Source organism: Canis aureus, chromosome 13 (assembly GCF_053574225.1).
Source record: "Canis aureus isolate CA01 chromosome 13, VMU_Caureus_v.1.0, whole genome shotgun sequence".
Lineage (NCBI taxonomy): Eukaryota > Metazoa > Chordata > Mammalia > Carnivora > Canidae > Canis > Canis aureus.
In genome coordinates this window covers 46,237,760-46,263,503 of record NC_135623.1, presented here as the reverse complement: position 1 = coordinate 46,263,503, position 25,744 = coordinate 46,237,760, and the positions used below count along the sequence as shown (strand labels likewise).

At 37.2% G+C, this 25,744-nt stretch overlaps 1 protein-coding gene across 7 annotated transcripts in view; it reads right to left on the bottom strand.

Annotated features, from left to right (window-relative positions):
* Positions 1-3,109: 3,109 nt before the first annotated feature.
* The window catches only part of GAS2L3 (growth arrest specific 2 like 3), a 39,914-nt gene continuing 17,279 nt past the window's right edge, over positions 3,110-25,744 (bottom strand). For 3 of the 7 annotated variants that reach the window (XM_077846021.1, XM_077846018.1, XM_077846020.1), the window contains exons 3-9: positions 22,403-22,571; positions 20,979-21,094; positions 18,822-18,963; positions 15,158-15,221; positions 14,224-14,362; positions 9,238-9,345; positions 6,208-7,647 (exon numbers count right to left, since the gene is read on the bottom strand). In XM_077846021.1, the coding sequence (XP_077702147.1) occupies positions 6,424-7,647; positions 9,238-9,345; positions 14,224-14,362; positions 15,158-15,221; positions 18,822-18,963; positions 20,979-21,094; positions 22,403-22,571 (1,962 nt within the window). In that variant the 3' untranslated portion in view covers positions 6,208-6,423. Of the gene's footprint in view, positions 3,228-4,647; positions 4,710-6,203; positions 7,648-9,237; positions 9,346-14,223; positions 14,363-15,157; positions 15,222-18,821; positions 18,964-20,978; positions 21,095-22,402; positions 22,572-25,744 lie in introns of those variants that run through there. The other 4 variants (XM_077846023.1, XM_077846022.1, XR_013350854.1 and 1 more) reach the window with 3 other exon arrangements.

Here is a 25,744-nt window from a genome sequence, read left to right as displayed (position 1 = left end):
GAATATCATTCAGCCATAGAAAAACGAAATATTGCCATTTGCAATGACATGGATGGATCTAGAGAGTATAATGCTGAGTGAAATAAGTCAGTCAGAGAAAGATAAATATCACATGATTTCACTCATATGTGGAATTTAAGAACAAACAAAGGGGAAAAAAAGAGACAGAACAAATATCAGACTCTTAACTATAGACAATGTATGGTTACCAGAGGGGAGGTGAGAGAGATAAGCGAAGGGGATTAAGGGCGCACTCACCTTGACAAGCATTGAGTAGTGCACAAAATTGTTGAATCACCATACTGTATACCTGAAGCGAATATAACCCTGTTAACTACATTGGAAATAAGATAAAATAAAATACTAAAAATAAAATAATAAAATAAAAATAAAAATAAAGGCACTTGCCTTCATTTTACCTCAGTGCTTGGGATTAAAATTTAAAATGTCACATTCCACCCCCCTCCAATAAACACCACAGGTTGGCCTGTTCTTCCACAGGTTTGGGTTCCAGAGCACGAAACACAGTGCAATGAACTACTAGAGAGATATACACGAACAACACTGTATCACTTTTGCAGGGCTGTGAGAGAGAGGTCAAATTATCATTTTGGAAGAAGCATATGAAACCTGCTCATTCAGAGAACAATTACTTATTTTCAAAAGTTTTTGTTTTTGCTTTTTGTTTTTTAATGGAGGTTCTAGGGCCATCTACAATGTAGTTTCTTTTACCAATATCTATTTCCAATGCACTGTCAGGAAATTGATGTTAATTGCTAACTTTAGTATTTTGTACTGGATTTAACTTACTTCTCTTTTATTCATTCATCCAGCAAACCTTTACAGAGCACCTCTACTTCATCACATTGTCCTACAGCCACTGCTCTGAACATATTTGAGAACTTTATAAATATTAAAGACATAAAAAATATACTAATCTCTAAATCTATCCAAGCTTAGAATACTTAAAATGGAGTAATCCAAAAACAGTGAAATCAAGATTTTTTCTAAGAAATAAAAATGCAGGATGTTATATTTCAGCGGGTTTTTAAAGAGCTGCCACCTAAGGCCTACTTTATCAAAGTAACATAAAGAACCAATCGAATCTGTGGAAAAGTATACATAGATAAAAATAAATCTGTCCTTTAAGTAAGGACAGTTAAGGTGCAGTTAATCGACTCTAGTAGTTTTATATTTACTGTCAGTTTTCTTAAGCCTTGGTTTCCTCATCTACAAAGAGGGGTCACTCATTTAAGAGGGTTCACTCATTTTTTAAAAGATTTTATTTATTTGACAGAGAGAGCCAGAGAGCACAAGTGGGGGGAACAGCAGACGAGAGGGAGAAGCAGACTCCTTGCTGAGCAGGGAGACTGACCCCAGGACCCTCAGATCATGACCCGAGCCAAAGGCAGATGCTTCACCAAGCCCCCCAGGCACCCCGGTTCACTCATTATTAACAAATATGTACTGAAGGCCTACTGTGTGCCAGGCACTAGTTTAGGCTTTGGAAGACAGTGGGAAACAAAACAGACACAACTCCTGTCTTCACAGTGTTAATATTCTCATGAAGATTGTTGGGAAGATTGGCTATTAATGTAATTAAGCATCCTGTAAGTTGCAAAGTGCTTTGTAAACCCAAGGCTCTTAAATGGGAGACTGCTTTCTTCGTTCTATCTCCACCACCTGGTAGGTTCTAATAAATGGTGATCTGAGTAGTCACAAAGGCATCAACACTACCCCTTGTGACCACAAGAGGTCCTCCACGGTCAACCCCAACACAGATCCATTCTATTTATTATATTCATTCACTCCAGTGTAATTTCCCAAAAGTAACTTAAGAAAAGTGGTTATCTTAAATAAAATGTGTTCTATGAAACCCTAAGGGACTATTCACAAGAGATTAATTATATTAACCAAGGTATCACATACCGTGCACCAAGAATTGTGCTATCCCTGGATGAATGCCAAAAATTAAGAAATACTATATAGTAATGCTTCATCACAGCAGCCTCACAAAACAAACCACTTTACCACCATACATACTTAAAGATAAATCAATGTCTGCATCATTTTTAATGACTACATGGTATTCTCTTTTATGGTTATACCAATATTAGTATGTGCTATAGTTAAACTTATTGCTCGCTAAATCTTTGTATTATTATTTCTTCAAGATCAAGTCTTGGGTTTTTCTACAAGAAAAACACTATCTATAGGAAAACAGCTTAAATTTAATAAAATGTGTCTATTTTCAGATTTACTGGCAATTTTTTTTGATGTTTTCCTAATATTCCCCCAAATTTCACCAACTCATGAATTTAAAATTTTACACACACATGTTCCCCACAAATAGTTAGGAAAACAAAATAAAAATTCTGCCTAAGTGGCATTTTTCTGTTTTCTTTTTTGAAACATCACAGGAAATACATATTGAACTGCTTTATAACTTTATAATTCTTTATAATTGCTCAGATTATGAATATACAAAAATGTGAGTATTTCAAGACTCTTCTCACTGTGTCTCAGTGTGAAATCAAAATAGAATTACAGGAACTAGAAATTCTTACTGTTGGGAGCCTCCCATGAACCCAAGACTGGTGTCATTTATAGAACTGTGCTTTATTCATTTTTTTTTTTTTTTTAAAGGTTTTACTTATCTGACACAGAGAGAGGCAGAGACACAGGCAGAGAGAGAAGCAGGCTCCACACTGAGCAGGGAGCCTGATGCAGGACTGGATCCTGGACCGTGTGCAGGTCATGACCTGAGCCAAAGGCAGACACTTAACTGACTGAGCCCCCAGGCACCCCAGAACTGTGCTTCAGTAACTGATAAATTATTTCTATTATCTCACCAATTCTTAAATATGGGTCTGACTGAGACAAACTTCTAGCAGCTACAACAACTTAGGAAACAAATATTGCTATTTAATGGCAGAGTCTTATAATCTCCTGGGAGCAGGAAAGGGAATTCCACAAAGATGAAAAGGGTAGTTTAACAATAAAATTAAAACTATTCTCAAATTATGAATGCTTTATATATGTAATTTCTCACACGAACCGAGGGATCAGAATGCATTCACAACACACACAAAAAAAGCACACTGAGAACTTGGTGCATATGTTTGTTTTAATACTTGAGAAAATATAAGCTAAAATCTGATACAAACACTGCAGCACAAGAAAAGAATACACACAGATTTGGATTCCAATGGAGTCAGTATGTGAACCTGGAAGCACAAATGTATCAAAACAACCTGTCATTGAAGACTTTTAAAGAAGTAATAGATTTTTAAATCAAGTGAAGGTTAATAGGTTACAGAAGGAACAGTAATTTTCTCTCAAAACATTTCCCTCATCCATTAAGAATTGTAATCTCTATGTGGAGAGGAAAGTTAGAGATAGGTATTTTGAAGACACAAGTCTTGAACACCTGCTGGAAGCCCAAACAATCTAAAAATAATCAGCATTTCATTTTCCTCCGAAGGTCAGTTTGGTTTACCAGTCATGGTCACAAATTACAGAAAGGAAAAATAAAAACTCATCCCCTTCTTTTTTGAAAATACATGTTATTTCTTCTGCTTTAGTCATTTAAGCTTCATATTCATTTTGTTAAATATAAAACATGAAAAATCTTTTAAACCTTGCACTCTAAGAAGAAATGGAAACTTCTCTCCAACATCAATGGTGTATTTTAAAAATTGTGAAAATGATTAGAAACACCAGCTCTTAAGAGCATTTCAAAATATATTTGAAGAAAGTGTCTTTGAAGCTGTTGTTTATTTTAAAAAATCTTTATCTTGGAAGGGTAAGCTACCCATAAGAAAAAATTCATTCAACATGAATATAATTCAAGGTAATTCCTTTCTGATGAAGAATAGGGCCATCTATAAATTAACTTCCAATTAAAAAAAAAAAACAAAAACAGAAACAAAAAACCAATGCTTGGAATTTGTGCCAGATGCCTGTGGGATACTTTTACTCATGATTACTCTCAACACAAAAGTTACTGTTTACACATTGTAAAATCTACTTCATTTCATAGATTGGAAATATGTTTTTTAAGTTCTAGAAATTACTGGTAACAGAAGCAGTGTTTGATCATTAGGAAGGAAGAAATTCCTTCTTGAAGGTCAGATTTGTCCTCTTTGAAAGATGCATTACATATTTCTGATCACTAAAAACGTAAAACTTAGAGCACTTCTTGAATGATTTCACTTTCCAAAGATGTAGGTTTTCTCTCAATGCCCAGAGCCGTAGAACTAAACCAAATAGTTGGTGACTGTCTCTTGTAAGAAAAGAATCTACTATTCCAAAAACTAGCCTGCATATATCTGATTTTAACTGTATTCCTCTGACAAAAGAGCATTTCATTTTATTCAAAGTTTTCTTGCTTTATAATCTATAGAATGTTAGTAGTCACCTTAAGATGCTTATCTTATAATTGCACATTTGTGTACACCATTATTTTTCTTTAGAAAATACATTTTAGTTCAAAATAGGGAAACACAAAGTTTAATATTGAATATAATAACCTGATAACTGATAATACTGTGAAGTTATTAAACACACCCCTAAGACTTCTGAAAGTACATTAATAATTTCTTAAATAGCCACAATCCCTTAAAAAAACAAATTATTTACAAATACCTTGGAGCAGAGGAGCCTATGCAGTCATTACATGATGTGGGTATGTTCCTTGGAGAACCTGCCTATGGAGCAGAAAACACTAGATATATACTGTCCACTTGCCTTTGAAAAACTGAAGGCAGCATGACTTTATTAAAGAAAATTAATGTGATTGGAAGGATCTAATTAAAACTGGCATTGTGCTATCTAAAGAAAAATAACAATCACATGATGGAATTTTTATATAGCACCGCCACAAGTCTTTAATAAGACCTTAATTTTAAGATTGTTAACACATAATTCTGATGCTAACACATTTTTTCAGTTAAAAATTCATATCTGCACTCATAGGAAAACAATATTAAAAATATTTGCAATATGTTAAAAGTTACTGGGTCAGTTTTCCCTTTCACATTGCACAGCATCCATCTAAAATATAAGATGTACATTCTTATATAGAGATATAATAATATATAAAAAGTCTCATTTTTTAACCAAATTTCAGTTTATATTTCAATATCTTGCACTTTTTTTTTACCAAAAATATTATAATTTTTTTTACCAAAAATATAACAAAATATTACCAATGTTAATATAAGCCAGTCGAAAATCAGTTCCCTCTGATTTGGAAAGTTTAAAAAATTTTAAGCAGCAGGATTCTATCCACCCTAGAGTAACATCGAGCTAATGAGCAGCAGCCACTGGTACTTAGTATTGTTCAATCAGAGGATCCTGATCCAAATATTAAATTAGGTGCCTTTTGTCAGATGAGTGCCAAACCGTTGCCATTTTACTAAAATGCAATAACCAATATTAAGAACACCACTGTTGCTATGAGCCGGTATGTAACCTCCATGTTTAATAAGTATTCAAAAATATAGCACCTGTAATCCTAAATCCAGTAGTGTTAGTGAAGTCTACACTTCCCTCACAGGGCAGCTGTTAACCAAGATGCTAGATATTGAGAATCATACAAATGTCTACTATTAATAAGAACCTCATGGCGATTTTACAACTGTCCACTGCAAAAGGGTAAGTCTGCTGAATTCAGGAACGTGCACTCCGATGTGCCCTGGACCCCCAACCCCAGCCCCAGCCCCATCCTCATCCGCAGCCCTGCCCCATCCCCATCCCTGCCCTAGCCCCATCTCCAGTCCCCAGTCCCCAGCCCCCCAGCTCCCCAGCTCCATCCCCAGCCCAGCCCCAGTCCCATCTCCATCCCTGGCCAGACCAGCCAGGCCCCATCCCCAGCTCCATCCCCAGCCCAGCCCCAGCCCCATCCCCAGTCCCACCACCATCCCGATCCCTGTCACAGCCAGCCAGCCAGCCCCAGTCCCATCCCCAGCTCCATCCCCAGTCCCACCCCCATCCCCATCCCTGTCACAGCCAGCCAGCCCCAGTCCCATCCCCAGCTCCATCCCCAGCCCAGCCCCAGTCCCAGCCCCAGTCCCAGCCCCAATCCCACCCCCATCCCCATCCCTGTCACAGCCAGCCAGCCCCAGTCCCATCCCCAGTCCCATCCCCAGCTCCATCCCCAGTCCAGCCCCAGTCCCATCCCCATTCCTGGCCAGGCCAGTCAGGCCCCATCCCCAGCTCCATCCCCAGCTCCAGCCCCATCCCCATCCCAGTCACAGCCAGCTGGGGCCCAGGCCCAGGCCCAGCCCCAGCCCCAATCCCCCTCTTACTGCCTTAAGTCTGAACGGATTTGGTCAAACACCAACAGGAGAAAGTTTTAGGATGTGAGCTACCATTCCACGCTCTTCCTCTCCTGGGTTCTTAAAATGACACACGCAGCATTTACTTTCTAGGCTTCTTGCTTCCAGTCATGACAAAATAATGGTCGTCGTCTTCCTTCTTTGCAGTAGGTTTCTTACCCGCGCTGGCGGCTTCCTTGCGGGGTGCGGGCGGTGCCCGGGTTGCCGCCGGGCCTCCTCCCCGTCCCGGAGGCCTTGGGGCAGGAGGCTGGCCCCCGGCCGCCCCCCGGGCCGCCCCCCGCGCCGCCCCCCGCGCCGTGGGGCTCTGGGCCGACGCCTGGGGAAGGCTCACGAGGGACAGCGGGGCGCGGCCGGGGGGCCGGGGCCGGCCGGGGCCTCTCTTCGGGGACGTGCTTTGGCCGGGAGGCTGTTTTTTGGCCCCTGGAACCACGGCCTTGCCCTCTGAGTCCTGCGCGGCTTTGGCGGCTGCGGCCGCGGCCGAGGGAGAGGGAGCGGCGCGGGCGGCTCCGGCGGGGGGCGGGCACCGCGGCCCTGGACGGGGCGCTGTGCTTTTGGGGCCGGATTTTGTCATTTTTGCAGGGGGGCGGAGAGCGGGGGAAGGCCTCGGCCTTAGGTGCGTATTTGCTCTCCGCGGCTCTGGACGCTCGCACGAGGCTGAGGGTGCAGCTGCCGGAGACTCGGGACCCACCCGGGCGCGGACCGCAGCGGGTTTCAAAGGCTTCGGTTCGGTTTTGCCCGCAGGCTGGCTGGGCAGCAGCGCCGAGGCCGGCGGGCGGGCGGGCCTCGGGGCGGGAAGGAGCCGGGCCTCGGGGGCGAAGGGGGGGGCCCCTCTTCTCAGTGGCCGAGGTTCAGGCGCCGAGCCCTCGGGGGCAGCGGCTGCAGAAGTGCTTGCACCCGCCGCACTGCCGGAAGGAGCCTGTGGTTTCTTCGCTGCGCCTTTCGAAGATTTGAGCTTAAGATGAGAAGAGCCCAGATCCCCTCCGTTCAGGGGAGCCGCGGGCAGCAACCCACCTGGCGGACGCACCTGCTTCTCTTTGCTCCTTGCAACACCAACTGGCGGGCCGGGCTTTGATTTTTGTTTCTGAAACATGCTGACTGCCGACAAAGGATTCATGTGAGGTGGCTGAGGTGTTCTGGCTGACGAATCGGGTACGCTTTCATTAGAAACTCCTTTTTGAAAGGCTAGGATTTTTTGTTCTAGTGTAGCAAACTGTAATATTCGACAGGGATCATATTTAAGCAAAAATCCTTGCAGAGTATCCCAGCCACCACCAACACGGACCATAACATGTTTTCCGTGGAGCATCTTTTCCCCCAAAAGAAAGTAGAAAAAAAAATTGTAAGGTTCACAATTGCAATTCATTGGCAGTCACAATTTGTGATGTCGATGATGATCTATGAAGTTCAGAGAATTTACCAGAAGCTTCACTATAAGTTGACAGTCTGTTTCTTATATTATTAAAATAATCAATTGAATTCATTGAATCATGCAACTAAATACAGGTCCTCTAATTTGTAAGGAAAATTTTTGCACATTAAGCCACATCCTAAAAATCCAAATTACAAATATACAAAACTGCAAGGGTTGTATTGTTCAATAAGGAGGGAGGAAAGACAGAGGGAAGAGGAGAAGGAAAATGAGGACTTACAGAAAATATGCCTCATAATAAACAAAAAACAATTAACGGAAGATAAAACAACTAAAACTTGCACTTTACAACTTAATAAATTACTTTCATATATACTTTAGCAGTTTACCCTTTCAAAAAACCTTGATATGATTTATGGTTTAGTTCTTCTCTGCAGACAAGAAAACTATGGCTCTGTGAGATGGAGGATATTTGTGTCAGATCATACAGCTTTGGCCTGGCCTGGAACAGACCCGGCCGCCCAACCCAAATGGTGCTTTTGTGCAGACAGGACGCATCCTGGGTCTGCCCACACAGTTTCAGCTAACCATTCGGTAGGCAAATCTGAACCATTGTATGAGATTGCCTTGCAAATTTTAACTCTGAATCCCATGCTCTGTGCACCATCCTTATATCAGACTGCCTTAAAAAAAGAGAAAGCTAATTAAAAAAACAAAGTGCTTGAAAGTGTTTCTATGTGAGTTGAGTGAAGTGTGGGGAGGTAATGATAATATATTAAATTAAAAAACACAGGATGGTGAAATTACACTTTTAAATATCTTTAGGTTATATTCCCAAATTGAGAACGAAAGGGCTCTTGTATCAGACGTGGACAGAATGCCGAACAGGTGAAACTTCAGTCTCTCCACCAATAAAGGGGACAGTCAATCAACTGCAGGTCGCAGATGGGACACAGGAAGGAAATGAATATGCACAACGGGATACTGGAATATTCACTGATGCTGTGTCAATGAAAAAAAGGTTTTATGCTTAAGACCCAATCTATATATTATTATAAACTGCAATGTTTCTACCTCCTTTTCTTATTACTGATATTTCATCTTATGCTTTCATTAGAAACTCCTTTTTGAAAGGCTTGTCCTTTTTGCAAGACAGTTGGACCATTTATTTCCATCACTTCTTGTGATGGAAAATTATGCCTTTTTAGAAACTTTGAAAAATGGAATAAATTACCTGAGGTATATAAAGATTTTCATTCCCCCACAATTATATTCAATGTCTGAATAGTCTTAGCTATCCTATCCCATAGTTAGTAGTCTATTGTGTTAAAGGTGTCTGCCCAAGCTCATTATCTACTCCTGAAAGCAAGTATTCCATATTTTTCCTGTGCAGTAAAATGCTTCCATTAATAACACTATTCCAATTTTTTAAAAATCAAAGGAGAAGCAAAAGGGAATTTGGTAAAACAAGAAATCCAATTTCAAAATAAGATCTGTATGTAAATAGGATGTAAATGATGGACTTACTCTTATAAAGAGTATTTTATCCCCAAGTCGGTACCGCCCTTCAGATAAGTACTCAATAGAGAATCGATGGGAACAGCTACAAGGAGGGTCTTCAGCAATATGTTTAACCTAAGATTAAAAGTAAACAAAATTTAGTGCTTGTGACAAAAAATATTTTATTTAATGTTAAAATGCAAGGTCATTTGATAGATGGGAAAATCAAACTCAAAGATAAAAATGTAAAGACACTTGGACCATTTATTTCCTTTACCTGTTGACAAATATTGAGATTAGGATTTTTTTTTTTTTTTTTAAGTAATCTCTACACCCAATATGGGGCTTGAACTCATGACACTAAGATCAAAAGTCACATGCTCCACGGACTGAGCCAGTCAGGCTCCTTGACAGATACTGAGATTAGACATGAACTAATCTGATGAAAGCTGCCAGTGACAAAGTCGGTTTTTTTTTTCCTTTTTAAAAGTAGGCTCCACATCCGACATAGGGCTCAAACTCAGGACCCTGAGATCAAGAGCCACATGCTCTACTGACTGAGCCAGCCGGGTGCCCCAGTGATGAAATCTTGAGATTCCCTCTCTCCTTCTCTGCCTGACCTCTCTCTCTCCTCCTTGTCTCTCTGCCTAAGTGCAATCAGATCCTAGCGTATTCACTGACTGCTGGAGGTCTGGAATGTGTACAACAGTGAAGTCGATTCACAACACACTCAGTAAGTCATAGGAAGCTCGTGAGTTCACTAGTCAGTCAGCTTGAATTGTTTTATGCCCTGGATTAAAATACCTGTGTCAAATCAAAGATAGGCCAGTTGGATAAAGCTTAAGTAGGAATCTCACTTGTCCCTTAACACGATGCTAAACTAACATTGGAGGGGAATGTCTAGATTGTTCCAAGATTACTGTTAAAATAAGCAGATGTGTATATATATCTATTCATCCAAGACTGGGTGAAATTCTAAAGAATTCGATTCAAGAGGCACTTTTCTAAAAGTGATCGCTTTTTTCAACAGTCTGCTAAGGAGATGAGAATCGGGGAGAAATCCCTACTTCTAACCCTCGAGGAGCTTAAGAGAATTTTTAAATGCAGTAAATATCTGAAAACTGGCGTGTAAAAAACAATTCAGGAATTCTGTATTTAAAACATGGAAATTATAATAAATTGATTTAAAAAATAAAAATATTTGATGAGAATCGGGGAGAAATCCCTACTTCTAACTCTCGAGGAGCTTAAGAGAATTTTTAAATGCAGTAAATATCTGAAAACTGGAGTGTAAAAAACAATTCAGGAATTCTGTATTTAAAACATGGAAATTATAATAAATTGATTTAAAAAATAAAAATATTTGTTGAGATTTGATTGAAAAAAAAGTTTGATATCAGTCACCATGCTAAATATTTTGTTTTCCTAAAATTAAATTTTTGAAAAAGCCAGGCCATGAATATCTTCTTCAATTATCTGTCACACAGAGTATACCTAAATAAACTCACTTCATTGAACTTAGCCATGACGTTCAACCAAAGTATCTTCAGATAGGCCCAATCTAGTTGACCACTAACAGAAATGTATGATCGTCTTCATTATCTACCCAAAATGAAGAGCCACAGATGGAGTCACAACGGTCTGATCACAAGGGTGCACAATTTATCTCCCTCATTCATTTAACAAAATAATACAATCATAAATAGACTGATTTTCATAAGCCATTGAATTAAGTTTAGCTCGTTCATAACCTGGTATTCATGCACACATATGGCACCTGCATAAAATGGCTAAAAATTAACTGTGAGTAAAGAATTTACAATTATTAGAACCAATTACACATTACCAGAGTAATCTGAAAGGAGGTATTTTTTTTAGTCACTACTTTCTTTTAAAGATTTTTTTTTTTTTCTTAAATTTATGATAGTCACACACAGAGAGAGAGGCAGAGACATAGGCAGAGGGAGAAGCAGGCTCCATGCACCGGGAGCCCGACGTGGGACTCGATCCCGGGTCTCCAGGATCGCGCCCTGGGCCAAAGGCAGGCACTAAACCGCTGCGCCACCCAGGGATCCCTCTTTTAAAGATTTTTAAAATTTACTTATGTATCTATCTAGTTATTTGACAGAGAGAGAGCGCATGCACAAGCAGGCAGAGCGGCAGGCAGAGCAAGAGGGAGGCGCAGACTCTCTGCTAAGCAGGGAGCCCGACACGGGGCTCAATCTCAGGACCCCAGGATCCTGACCTGAGCTGAAGGCAGACGCTTAACTGCCTGAGCCACTCAGGGGCCCCTCAGTCACTACTTTCAATCAATGGAAGTTTTGTAACATACAGAAGTACAGCTGAATACAACACTCTAAGTAGTGAATCAGTTGATAATTGTTCCTTACTCTAAACATGACCCCAAGATCTCTGTAGATCACATACGTGTAGCTGGACACTGAATGATTCATGTAGCACATATGTGTCTAAAGAAATGTGTTCCTTTTGAATGTTCATGAGAATGAAGACATGAAGTCACTTGTTTTCTTTGTTTAAAATATCCAGACACCACTTACATTCAGCAGTAAAAATTAGCATTGACCCACAATCTAAATAAAGGGGTAAGCCTAAAAGAAATAAAAGCTATGGATAAAAAGTATCCTCTTCTGGTTTTATTTACCACATACTTAACATTAAAATACTAAAGGAAATAGCTTAAAGAAATAAAAATCATCTAAAAAGGCATTCCCCTACAATCAATTATTTTCATTCTCCTTTTTCTTATAGCTCATCTATATACACATACTTTTAATAAAATATTTTTCTTGTTGCCATATAGTCTTCATAATGATCACATATAGTGATTATTCTGTTAAGATAATGGATCCTAATTCACCTAGACATGCTCTATTTGAGGGTATTTACATTGCTTCCAATTTTTCACCATTTATAATAGCCCAATAAATACTTTCATTCACTCTTTTTTATCCCCCTTCAATTATGATAAAAAATGAAAGAGGAACATTTTTGTGATTATTGATATCTATTTGTTAACCTGTTTTTCAAAAGGTTACAGCATTTTCCATCACAGACAGCAATCCCTAAGTACAGTTTTACCAGAATCTACCACCACCAGGTTTCATAATTTATTTATTTATTTTTTAAAGATTTTATTTATTTGTTCATGAGAGACACAGAGAAAGAGAGAGAGGAAGAGACACAGGAAGAGGGAGAAGCAGGCTCCACACAGGGAGCCCAACATGGGACTCGATCCTGGGTCTCCAGGATCAGGCCCCAGGCTGAAGGCTGCACCAAACCACTGAGCCACCTGGGCTGTCCAGGTTTCATAATTAAAAAAAATTTTTTACTAATGAGGAAAATTGTATTCTTAATTCCTTAGTTCTCAGCAAGTCTCAACAGTATGTTTTCCTCTTATGTGAATAACAAACCTTGCACGTTTACCTTCTGGAAATGCTTTTCTAACCAAACTGTGTATGATCTTTATATAACAGAGAAATTAATACAATGTATTTTCTATTCAATAAAAAATATTTTACCAATGTTTTCTTCTTAATTATCATTATTTTAAGTTACATGAGATTTAAAATTAAGTTTTATTTTAAATTTTTTCTTTTTCACTGTGTCACATACTGACACTGACAGTCATTATATAAATCAATAATATAATGTAGGTAAATATATTTTGGCCTGGTAAAGAATATTCAAGCTGACATTTTAATCTGTCTTGCAAGGATATCCAAATCTTTTACTATATAGACTTTTATTATGTTAAACAATCAAAGCAATACTTTCTAAATATTTAACAGTAATGACTTATTTCTTTTTTAATTATTTTTTAATTTTTTTTTTAAAGATTCATTTATTTATTCATGAGAGACACAGAGAGAGAGGCAGAGACATAGGCAGAGGGAGAAGCAGGCTCCTCGCAGGGAGCCTGATGCGGGACTTGATCCCAGATTTGTTATTTCTTTTTTTTTTTAAAGATTTTATTTATTTATTCATGAGAGACACATAGAGAAGCAGAGACACAGGCAGAGAGAGAAGCAGGCGCCCTGCAGGATCCCGATGCAGGACTCAATCTAAGACCCCAGGATCACAACCTGAGCCAAAGGCAGATGCTCAAACACTGAGCCACCCAAGTGCCCCTGACTTCTTGTTATTTCTTAAATAATTTTATACATTAAGCGCTTTCATAAAATACAACAGTCTGAAAAAAGACCATAATTGTAAGCAGCAGTGGAAGAAGAAAACATATACTACTTAGTTCACCTTCATCACTTATTGGATTGTAGTCACCACAGAAGACACAGCCTGAGCAACCACAACTCTACTAACCTCTACCTAATGATGAACAGGTAAAGTGAAAAGACTTTCCAGTTCAGACCCATCATCTAAAGTCTGCATTCCCGTCAGGGGAATATTCACAAAAAACCCCATCAATTTGCTCTTACAACTTTTCCTCCTGGTATATTCTCCAAGTGTCAGTGTACCATTTACTTAGAAACCTTGAAAACCACCCTAGGTTTTCTCCCTCCCTTTCAGAATCAGGATTCTTCAATTCTACCTCTGAAATATGTCCTATTTTTGTTCCTTTTGCTTCACCTTCACTACTGCCGCTTGAGTGCAGGTTCTCAGAATCTTACACCTGGATTATTACAATAAAACCAATATAACCTCTACATGACCATGAAAGTAATCCTTACAATTTGCAGATCAGATTATAACACTACCATGTTTTAAAAAAGAATCAATGAATTCTTATGGCCTACAGTACCCTTCATGATGGATTCCAGCCTGTTTGCCTCCCCACTCCCCAACTACATATCCATTTCTCATCATATACAAACAACAAATCATCTTTAATATATCGTGTCCTAAACTCACCAGGGAGTAGAAATTAGTATTGGTGTATGTTCTAAATAAGAAACACTTTCTTTTAAACATAACATCACCTGTGGCAAACAAAAGACTGACACATCCCAGTTGATAGAAAATAGAGCGATTACTTACGGCCTCATGTAACTCTTCATGTTGACAGCATGATTTCGGAATGCTGATGGAATCTTCAGGCCCAGAAGTATTAAGTAAGGTCTCTTCCAGTTCAATTTCTTTCTCAAGTTTTACTAATACTGGTGGCTCAACCCCATATCTGAAAACCAATCAGGAGATTTCATTATTCAAGAAAAGTATGACCCATTCACTCCCATGCATATCATGATAGGTTATATCTTATTTAAAAAGTGGAGTCTATATGACTCCCCTCTACCAATTGTTTCACTGGAACATCTGGAAATGCTTTTTAACGTCCCACAGCCTACCAAAAATTCAGGATATAATCTTCACATTATATCATATATTGCGATCATTAGAAGCTCCCAATATTCAACCAAGAATCCTGAAAGTAAGTCACCTTTAAAGTCAGCTTGAGAGTAAAGATGGGGCTGAGCCAGGTATGGGGGACGCTATGCCTCAACCTTCTTATCAAATCCTCTTTGGGTTCAGAAGATTTGCCTTGCTTTAAACTGCTAAGAGTTTTATATGCTCTTACCCTATTCTTAGTCTAAAAAATTTAACTAACCACTTTTTACAGTTTAATACTAAATGAAGGCAAGGTATATGGGTGAGCAGATGTTGACATGACACAGCTCACACAAACAGAACAAATTTAATAAAAAAAAAAACAAAAAGAAAGAAAAAATAGGAAATTAAGTTATTTTATTTCAACCAAGAATTATTTTATTTATAGAAAATAGTGTTCTATCTAAAACAAGGTAGCTTTTCACTGAGGAGGGCACTTGATGGGATGAGCACTGGATGTTATACTATATGTTGGCAAATTGAACTTCAATAAAAATATATATAAAATAAAATAAAATAAAATAAAATAAAGTAGCTTTTAAAAAATTAATGACAATGAAATTCTGACATAACATGGAATACACACCTCGACACAATTCGACCAATTTCAAGAAGACAAAGATACACCTGTCTTGGGTCTTTGTGTAAAACTGTGAAAAAATAAGATCACATATTTTAAAGAGCAAAATTAAATAGGGAAATATATTTCTGGCATGGAAGAAGTAAAAGGAAAGAATAATGAAGATGGTAGGTTTACTTGTTTGGAGACTTAGAAAAGACATTTTCTCTACATATTATCACCATCTATAAATTTTTAAAAAACTAGCTAGTAAGAGGATGAAAACTTACCATGTACCCTAATTTGTAGCATTTTAAGTCTAAAAAACTAAGGGCTTAGAAACATTAAATTATTCTATTTCAGACCTCTCAACAGGAGATATTGTTTGAAGAGATATATCACCTCAATTTTATTCTACACTATCTTTAGCTTAGGACTTTGTGTTAATGGCCTTCTCAAACTTTTCAAAAAGAGAAAAGGAGGGGCATTCTTAACACATTCTATGAGGTCAATATTACCCTGACACCAAAGCCAAACAAATATATCACAAATAAACTAAAGATTAATTAATATCCTTTATGAATATAGATGTAAAAATCTTCAATGTTATACTTGCAAACTGAATCCAACAGCAAGTGAGATTTATCCCAAGAATGCAAGGTTGGTTCAACATATTAAAATCAATCAAATAATATGCTAAATTAATAGAATAAAGGAAAAGAAACTTACAATTATCTTAGTAGATACAGAAAAAAGCATTTAACAAAATCAAATATCCTTTTCGTGTAAAAAAAAAAAGGAAGAATCAACAAACTAGGCATAGAAGGAAATTTATAAATCTGAAAATGGATATCTATGAAAAATCCATAGTTAACACCATTCTTAATGGTGAAAGGTTGAGAATCTTCTTCCTAAGACTAGGGAGAGGACAAGGATGTCCACCCTCACCTCTTCTATTCAAAACTGTACTGGAGGTTCTAGGCAGAGCATTTAGGCAAGAAAAACAAATAAAAGGTATCCAGATTGGAAAGGAGGAACAAAAACTATCTCCATTCAGATGACACTGTCCTTTCCATAAAAAACCCCTAAGGAATCGACAAAAAATATATGTATATATTAGAACAAACAAGCAGTTTCAGCAAAGTTGCAGGATATAAGATCAATATACAAAAATCATTTCACTTTACACACCAGCAATAAACAATCTGAAATGTAATTTAAAAAATAATTCAATTTACAATGCTTCAAGAAGAATAAAGTACTTAGGAATAAATTTAATCAAAGAATTTTATGACTTGTATCCTGAAAACTACAAAATATTGTTGAATGAAATTAAGGAAGAGACAGATAAGTGGAAAGACATCTTGTGTTTTCATTTCATTTATTGAGGCACCTGGGTGGCTCAGTAGTTGAGCATCTGCCTTGGGCTCAGGTGGTGATCCCGGGGTCCTGGGATTGAGTCCCACATTGGGCTCCCCACAGGGAGACTGCTTCTCCCTCTGCCTGTGTCTCTGCCCCTCTCTCTCTCTGTCTTTCATGAATAAATAAATAAATAATCTTTTTAAATAAACACATAAAATAAAAATTTCATTTATTTATTTACTTGAGAGAGAGAGAGAACACTTGCGCTCAAGCAGGGAGAAAAGCAGAGGGAGAGGGACAAGTGGACTCCACGCTGAGCTTGGAACACTGATGCAGGCTTGACCCCACAACCCCAAGATCATAACCCAAGCCAAAGTCAAGAGTTGGATGCTTAACTGAGCCATCCAGGTGCCCCAAAGTATAACTCAATTTTTAAAAATGCTATAAATACAACAAAATCTAATATGCTTAACATGGTTAATTTGGTAGGTTGTGTCCTGTATACTCTAGCACATTTGAAAATTGTTTAATTTTTTTAAAGGAACCCAAATGCTAATCTAAGGATTCAAACAAAGACCTTAAACGTGGAACCTACCATATAGTAGGTGTGAATCATTTACCTTTCTATTCCTTCCTTAGAGTTAAAAGCTCTAGGAAACTTCCACCCTAACAGAATAATGCTATGTGTGATGAACAGCATGTACACTGACTCTCCCAAAGGATTGATTTATGAATATCATCTATTATATATCCCAAGCACAAAGTATATACTCTTCTCTAAAGCAATAAAAAGGCCTATATTTGACTTTAAAATTCACACCAAAAGGAATCTGTCTTGTAATTTTTATTAAACCTATTTCTCTAAAACTAGCTTTTAAGCATACTTAGAGCATAGCATTTGTTTTTTTTAATTGCTTTGATTTCCTAGCAAAATGTAAAAATTTAGAGGCTTATCTCTGAAATCTTTAGAAAATTAAAACATTAGCTCATCGGTTCAATGCCTAGAAATCACGGTTATTGGCAGTGCTTTATCTAGATCTATACTGACCTTCAGGACAGTCAGAGATGCCTTCTACTGACAACGAGAAATATACAACAATTTTATATCCTTTCAGAAATAATAAACTGGAAACTAGGGAATTCAAAGCATTTCCTCTTTCCTTTGATCCCTACAACCTGTATATGCAATTAAGTCACTTCATTGTCAATAACAATCAACACACCTGGATTAAAGCAGAGTGCAAGATGGGGAATCAAACAGTAACCCATTACATTTTTTTTTTTATTGTATACGGGATAGGAATACCCGGAGGCATATCAAATGGGTAGCAGGGGAGCAGCGGCCTACCCTACGTGCAGGCAACAAGGGTGTGCACAGAGAATTTTATTTTATTTTGTTCTGTTTTTAGTTTATTTTCTCAGTTGATGTTAGATATGGAACTATGAACAGATGGTTACCTAATACCCTGAATCTCCACTTAAGGCAGCAAACTAGTTATTCCTTTTTTTTTTAATTCAGAGAATTTTAAAACAATAATAAAACCACCCCAAAATTCGTTTGTTTTTTATTATCATCTTGAACTAGCAATTCTAAACAATGTTAGTGATAAAATACTTCTCTGTAGCAGGGTACACTATGACCCCCATGATCTCTGCCCACTCCTGGTAGGCTAGTGCTCATATCAAAACATTGTTAAGTTCTGTGTGTGTATGTATATACATACATAAATGCTTTAAGGAAATATTTATACACACACATATATAGTAATTGAACACAGCTAGTTTCCACTTTAGTCACTGCACAGATGCTTCTATTGACTTAAAGTAAATAAGACAATATGTCAATAATTCTTCAGTAGAGCATGACTTTTTAAAATGAATTGTCAAAAACATGTATCCATTTAGATAATCAACTTGGCAGCTGCTGTGTACAAGGTAAATCTAAATCCATGAGCATACCTCATTTGACCTTCTGTTATTTCTAGAATTATCCAGTTAAAAAGAAATTACTAGTAATTTAGACTTTGGTAGAGTAATTCTTGATGAAAACATTAATTCGCAAAGCATTAGTCCAGAGCCTTTCCCTGGCCAACTCATTTAGGAATTAAACTGTTTCTAAGGCATTCCAAATATGTAAGACCTTTAACTGTAAATGAAAAGCTTAATATATATGGTTTAGAATCTGATTCTCCAATTGTTTTATATATAAAGTATCAATTTTTCTAGGAAAATGAGATACGGCATTTGAATCCTTATTTGGGGAAAAAAATTAGATGTGAGACATACAAAAATACCCTAACAAACATTAAACACAATGATGACAACTTACCTAAACCTTCAGATTCAAAGAGGTAAGTCTCATCAACCCCAATGTGCCTGCACCAGTGAAGGAAGTTCGCAGTATTGTCTCTAGCAAAGAATGAACCTGAAGCAGCATCTTTCTTACAGGGCACTTTTCTCATTGGAAAATTCTGGAAAAGATGAAAGGATAATTTTAAAAATGCCTATTGAAGATATTTTCATTAGATATCCTTTTTAATATTACTAAATAAATGTTTGGTGCCTTGAATGTAACTACAAACATACAACATTAAGAGGAAAAGATATCTTCAAAATTATTTTATTTACTTTAAGTATATTCCAAAAAATGATTCCTAGGAAATCAATCTAGTCAAAATCTAGTCAAGATCAAACATCTCTAACCTCTTTCTGCTTAAAATAACATGAGTCTTAAATAAAAAATGACAGTTTAATAATTCTAAAGCACACCTCTACATGTCTCTCTACACACAGTTCAATACAAACACAAAATTACTGCTACGCTAAAGGTTAATGGACACACTCATTTTTGTTCACTTTCTTATTTGTAGATTCATAAATGTGGTTCTGAGTTTCTTGAGGATACTGTCAAACAAGTAGTAGTCCATTCTTAATTCAAGTTCTTTGAAAACTGACAGTCTTTTTAGACAATCCTAATTTTTTATCTAGACCAAGAATAGTTAACCTGCTGAGGCAGAGAGGTTTTAGTTATATTTTAAATTTCTACTTGAAAAAGCAATTCATGCATAAGATTTTAAAAAATGCAATAGGCACAACAGGGTATACGTCTTTCTCCCTCCTCTATCACTCAGTTCCTCTCTCTTCCTAGAGATAACCGCTATTACCAGTTCATTATGTACCCTTCCTGTTGCTGTATTTTCCAGGATTAAAATAGCCTTGTGAGTTTTTCTAATTGTCAACCGAAATCTTCTCACTCACATGTTAGTAACCATTTCTACACACAAGGGCATCCACAGAACGCTGCACAAACACGCTAGCCCACAATCTGATCTATGTGTGTATGTGTCTTAACAGTCTATAGGTGTCTTTTGGGGTGAAAAAATAACAAATTAAAGCAGTCATTTCTAGTGAATGGATAATGCATTCCACTCAGTTTAGGTGCCATAATTAATTTTTAATGACTTGTTTATTGAGAAGCATTTAAATTGTTCTTAAATTTTCCTGCACAATGGTATTTGTGAAATTGTGGTTATCTTTTTAGAATAAATCCCTAGGAGAATTATGTTATGTATAGAAATATGTGCTTTACTTTCAATGTGATATGTATCACCCACTGTCTCCCAGAAAGATGATACCATTCCTATTTCTACCAACACTACATGAGTATCCAGGTGCCACGCTCACAGACCCCAAATCTCATCAGTGACCCATGTTTGATGTGAAGACAGGAAACTGCATCTACTTCAAATTATGACTTAAGGGTTAATAGAGGAAAATTGTCTAAAAAATTATTATTCATGCAATCAAATTATAGAATTTGCCACCAAGACAAAATACAGGGAATCTAAGGATGGTGATGATGATGGTAATAATAATAATAGCAGTAAAAATGATAACTATGTGCCAGGAACCATCACAAGCTCTTTTCTCATTTAACTTTCACAAGTGAGAGTATTATTCTCAAGAAGAGCTAACTACTTACTAGACATTTACTTACACCAGACACTAAGCTAAATACTATCTGTACATTTAATACTATCTGAAATTCATTTAATTTCACTAAATCCTCACAAATAAGTCTGGCAATGTAAATATTAATACTCCCATTCTGCAAGATTAGGTAAATTATCTAAGGTCTTATATACATAGTTGGATGGAAGTTTGCAACCTTTCAGATATGATAAGAAATGTATATTATTAACAAATTAACACGAACCAAGGTATAATATCACCTACTGTCAGGGCACCAGGTGGCTCAGTCAGTTAAGTGTCTGACTCTTGGTTTTGACCTGAAAAACTTTCATCAAGATCATGAAATCGAGCCCCATGTCAGGTTCCATGTTCAGTGTGGAGTCTCCTTCAGATTCTCTCTCCCTCTACCCCCTGCCCATTCTCTCTCAAATAAATAAATAAATAAATAAATAAATAAATAAATAAATAAATAAATAAAATCTTTAAAACCACTTACTGTCAAACATGTTCTTACCTCAAGTTCCTCAGAGTTGCATGCTTTCACCATGTTTTGAAGAACATCAATCAGTTGGCACAACAGCACTCCATTATCAAGTTCTTCCAATAATCTTTCCGCCTTAACCTCAGTACCTAAAAACATATTTCAAAGGTAAGATTCTACTAGAAATGGTAAATTCAAACAATATGGTTAAAATTTAATTAAACGTAATTCGATTATAGCTGAAACATGAGACAAATGTTAGATCAGACTCCAAGTATTCACTCCTGGAAGCAATAGTCTAAACAGATAATGCCAAATTAAGTGAAAGACAACTGAAACAAAAATATCTGTGATGTAGAAGAAAAAAATAAAATGATATTTTATCTCATTTCTTAAAAACCAGAGTGCTTTATATTTCACTATTAACTGTTCAGGTTACGTTTTGATTCACTGCATATTCCTACTGCCTGCACCAGAAAGATTCACCATAAGTAAGATGAACTTTGTTATGATCTTAAAATTAAAGATAACAGCATAACAAACACCTGGAGAATACCAACTTTTCACCTCCAAAATCCTTTCCTTAGAACCCTTAATAATTACATAATAAACTTCTAAAAAATTATCTAAATCATCAAACTGATATGAATTAGAGTGTGCAGTGTTTTTAACTATCTTGGGAAGACCATAGATGAAATTCTGTATTTGAAAGACAGTGTTTTTCTGGGGAGAAAGTTGAGAGCACTCCTAGTCTCTAACTGAGTAAAGAAATATCAAGCCAGGGATCCCTGGGTGGCGCAGCAGTTTGGCGCCTGCCTTTGGCCCAGGGCGCGATCCTGGACACCCGGGATCGAATCCCACATCGGGCTCCCGGTGCATGGAGCCTGCTTCTCCCTCTGCCTGTCTCTCTTTCTCTCCCTCTCTCTGTGACTATCATAAATAAATTAAAAAAAAATTAAAAAAAAAAAAGAAATATCAAGCCAGATATTCTCCAACCTGACAGTTCCTCCTGGGCTTCACATGCCTTTGTCCCTCAATGCCTCAGAAATAGCAATCATTTCCACTACAATATATATTTCACTCAGAATCTCATGCCTTATATGAGACTATGGGAGGCAGTGCATCAGTAATAGAGATCCCAAATCAGACCTATATACTTAAAAAAAAAGTTTTAACATTCACAATGAAAACGTTGATTATTCAAAGATTACCACTGACTTCTTGTGTTAAGCCTCAAACTTCCTTACTATCCAAGCCCTAAAGTTCGAGGTGAATTGGAGTATCTCCCCAACTAGAATGCAAGCTTGTGAGAACAAGGATATCAAATAATCAAATATTCCATTCACTGGAGTATCCTCAGCCTCTGGAACAATCACTCCTTGACAGAAAGTAAGATTCTCAATAAATATTTACTAAACAAAAAAATATACAGTTTTAAGTATCTTTCCAAGTCTTACCTAATAAACCGGATAGCCAGATTGACAGATCTTCTTGCATGGGCAACAGGGTGGCTTCATGCCTCACAGCTATCCACTCATCATACTGACAAACATCAGCCAAACCTGGCCCGTGTCTGGGGGTTAAAGGACTCCGTGGACTTAGAGGCAGGTCTTCTCCAAACCACACCTAGAGAAAACACCAAACGAATGGATGAGACCTTCTTAAAAGTTAGTATAACCTATACTTACATTTAAATGATGAATTATAGACAACATATAATATACACATGCATAAAACTATAGCAGGTTACAGAAAGTTTATAAAGTAGAAACAAACTATTAATCTAGATACTTGAGATATTTTCAGTATCCAAAACTGCGGTAAATACAAATGAATCCTTAATCAATGAATGGATTCTAAAAAAAAAAAAAAAAAAAAAAAAATGAATGGATTCTACTATGAAACCACAGGATAAAGGTCAACAAATAATATTTTTCCTTCACTTGCTAGCTAAGTTTAATAAGTTATGTGAACCACAGCTTCAGCCTCTCAGCTATAAAATGGGTCATTGTCACCTGCCTTATAAGATACATCTTTGTAGCATCTAGCATTGGGCCTAGTAACAATTGTTGTATAATAGATAAATAAATGAACAAATGCATAAGTGGGATTTTATAACTTTTGAACATAATAACCGTGTTCTCTTAAATTCTATTCTAAATAATTTGGTATGTCATTTGATTTTTGCATGGCCCACAATCTAAGAATGGTTTTTGCATTATAAAATGGTTGTCATCTAAATACCTAAATAATAGCATCAGTTTTGCGTACTGACCTGCAAAGCTAAATATTTACTACCTGGCAAATCTCTGGGTAAGAATAAAAATTGACAGAAACATACTATCAAACCAAAAATTTTGCAAAATTTTGAAATACAATTAGACATGCTTTAATATAAGGTTATTGAGAGAAAAGACTTTTCACATCTCAATTCAGGACACTTCCTGAATATTCAAGCCCAAGTGATCAGGGATTCTCACAGGAGACAAGCCTGAAATGGAGGTCAGAGCGTGAGTGAGATGAGAGAGTGTCCACACATGGTGATAGCCCTGTGTACCGTATTCACAGAGGGTATTCACAGAGGAAGATGGGGAAAGATCCCAGTGCTGGGCATCAGAGCCCAAGTCAGCTGAGAAAGCCATCAACTCAGGGAAGGTGTGGCAGCAACAATGGGAGACAGGTTGTATTTGCAGGGATTTATCAAAAGGGAGCCAGATTTCTCACTGCCAAAGAAGTGGAATAAGAGAAAACTAGAATGAATTCTAGAGTGACTTGAAATATCTTTTACCAGAAAGCAAGGAAGGGCTCAAAGAATGATAGGGACCAACCAAAAGGACAGAGAAGTAAGCATGAAGGGACTTCTACTGGCTAAATCAAGAGCAACTTGAGCATCAAACAATAATGTAAATGGATTATAACCCGTTGAATAGAAAACTATTAATGCATATAGACATAAATACATGAAGAAACTGGGATTTTGAGGAGAAATGAGATTTTTATGTAGTTTCAAAGTGCTTCCCCACAAAATACAAAGAGAAGAAAGAAAAACTTTACAGTAAAATAACCTGACAGACAGCAACTTAATGAGTGACAAAGGTAAACACCATCAATAATGAGACAAATCAAAATCACATTCCATCTGCAAGGATGCAGTGAGAAAACACAGTATCCCTCTGTGATATTCCTACCAAAGATGCATAACCTGAATCTAACCATGAGAACACACAGGTAAATCCAAACTGAGGGACATCCTACAAAATAATTAGTCTATACAATTCAAAAGTGTCAAGGTCACTAAAGAGAGCAAAGACACCATTCTAGACAGACTAAGGGACAGGACAACTAAATGCAGCATGTAATTCGGAACTGGACATTATGGAGCAATTGACGACACTTGAATGTGGTCTGAGTATTAGGTGGTAGTGCTGTAGCAATGTTAATATCCAGTTCCAATGATTTCATTGCAGTTGTGTAAGATGAAGTCCTTATTTGTGAGAAATACACACTAAAGTATTCAGAGGTAATGGGGCATTAGACTGGCAACTTACTCTCAAATGGTTCAGGAAACAAATATGTCTGTTCTTGTGATTACTTTAAAATACAGGATTTTTTTAAAAAGATTTTTTATTTATTTATGATAGAGAGAGAGAGATTGAGAGAGAGAGAGAGAGAGAGAGGCAAAGACACAGGCAGAGGGATAAGCAGGCTCCATGCCAGGAGCCCGACGTGGGACTCGATCCCGGGACTCCAGGATCATGCCCTGGGCCAAAGGCAGGGGCTAAACCGCTGAGCCACCCAGGGATTCCCTAAAATAAAGGATTTTTTTTAAAAAAAGAGATATGAGGATAGGTAATACCAAGTGAATCTAGTTCCTTCTTGATTTTAAATGTAGATCATTTTCCCTCTAAAATCTATTATACATACTGAGGTATACCGAAGGCAAGTCTTACAACACCAAATCAAAATCCATAATACCATTGTTAAATTAGGCAAACTCTGAAGAAAAAAAAAAAAAACGGAAGAAGGTGCTGCTTTCACGTTTTCTGATGAGAAACAAACACATTTTACAAATACCAAGGCAAAGAAAGAACACGAATACACCACAAGAGGCAAGAAGGAATAGTGAAACTCAATAAAAATATCCAAACTTGGGAAGCCTGGGTGGCTCAGCAGTTTTAGTTTCAGCAGTTTAGCGCCGCCTTCGGCCCAGAATGTGATCCTGGAGACCTGGGATCGAGTCCCATGTCGGGCTCACTGCATGGAACCTGCTTCTCCCTCTGCCTGTGTCTCTGCCTCTCTCTCTCTCTGTCTCTCATGAATAAATAAATAAAATCTTAAAAAAAAAAAAAAAGTCTCCAAAGTTTAGAAAACAACAACAACAACACATAACTTATTTGAGGGCCATTATTTCAGGAGCTAAGGGTAGAGACTGAGGAATGAACCCCTAAATATATAGAGATCTTAGAAAGTTTCAGGAAAAAGACAAGATATCTTTCTTATTTATTTCTCTGAGTTCTCTTAAAATTATTTCAAATGGACTAGAGCAAAAATTACTATCTAAATCTTCCTTTTTCCTAAGCATGTCTTATTTCTGTTTGTAATCCCATAACTCAGTATAATATTTATTTAGCACATGGTATTCAGTTAAATATTTGTTGAATAATTGAGGATGTTAGCAAATGACTCTTTGCACCATCAAAATCAAGATGCATCTTATGGGTGGAGTATTTTAGAGCCAATAGAATGTTATTTGTCTTTTAATCATTTGGTTGAACTGAAAAAAAAGGCAGACCAGTTGC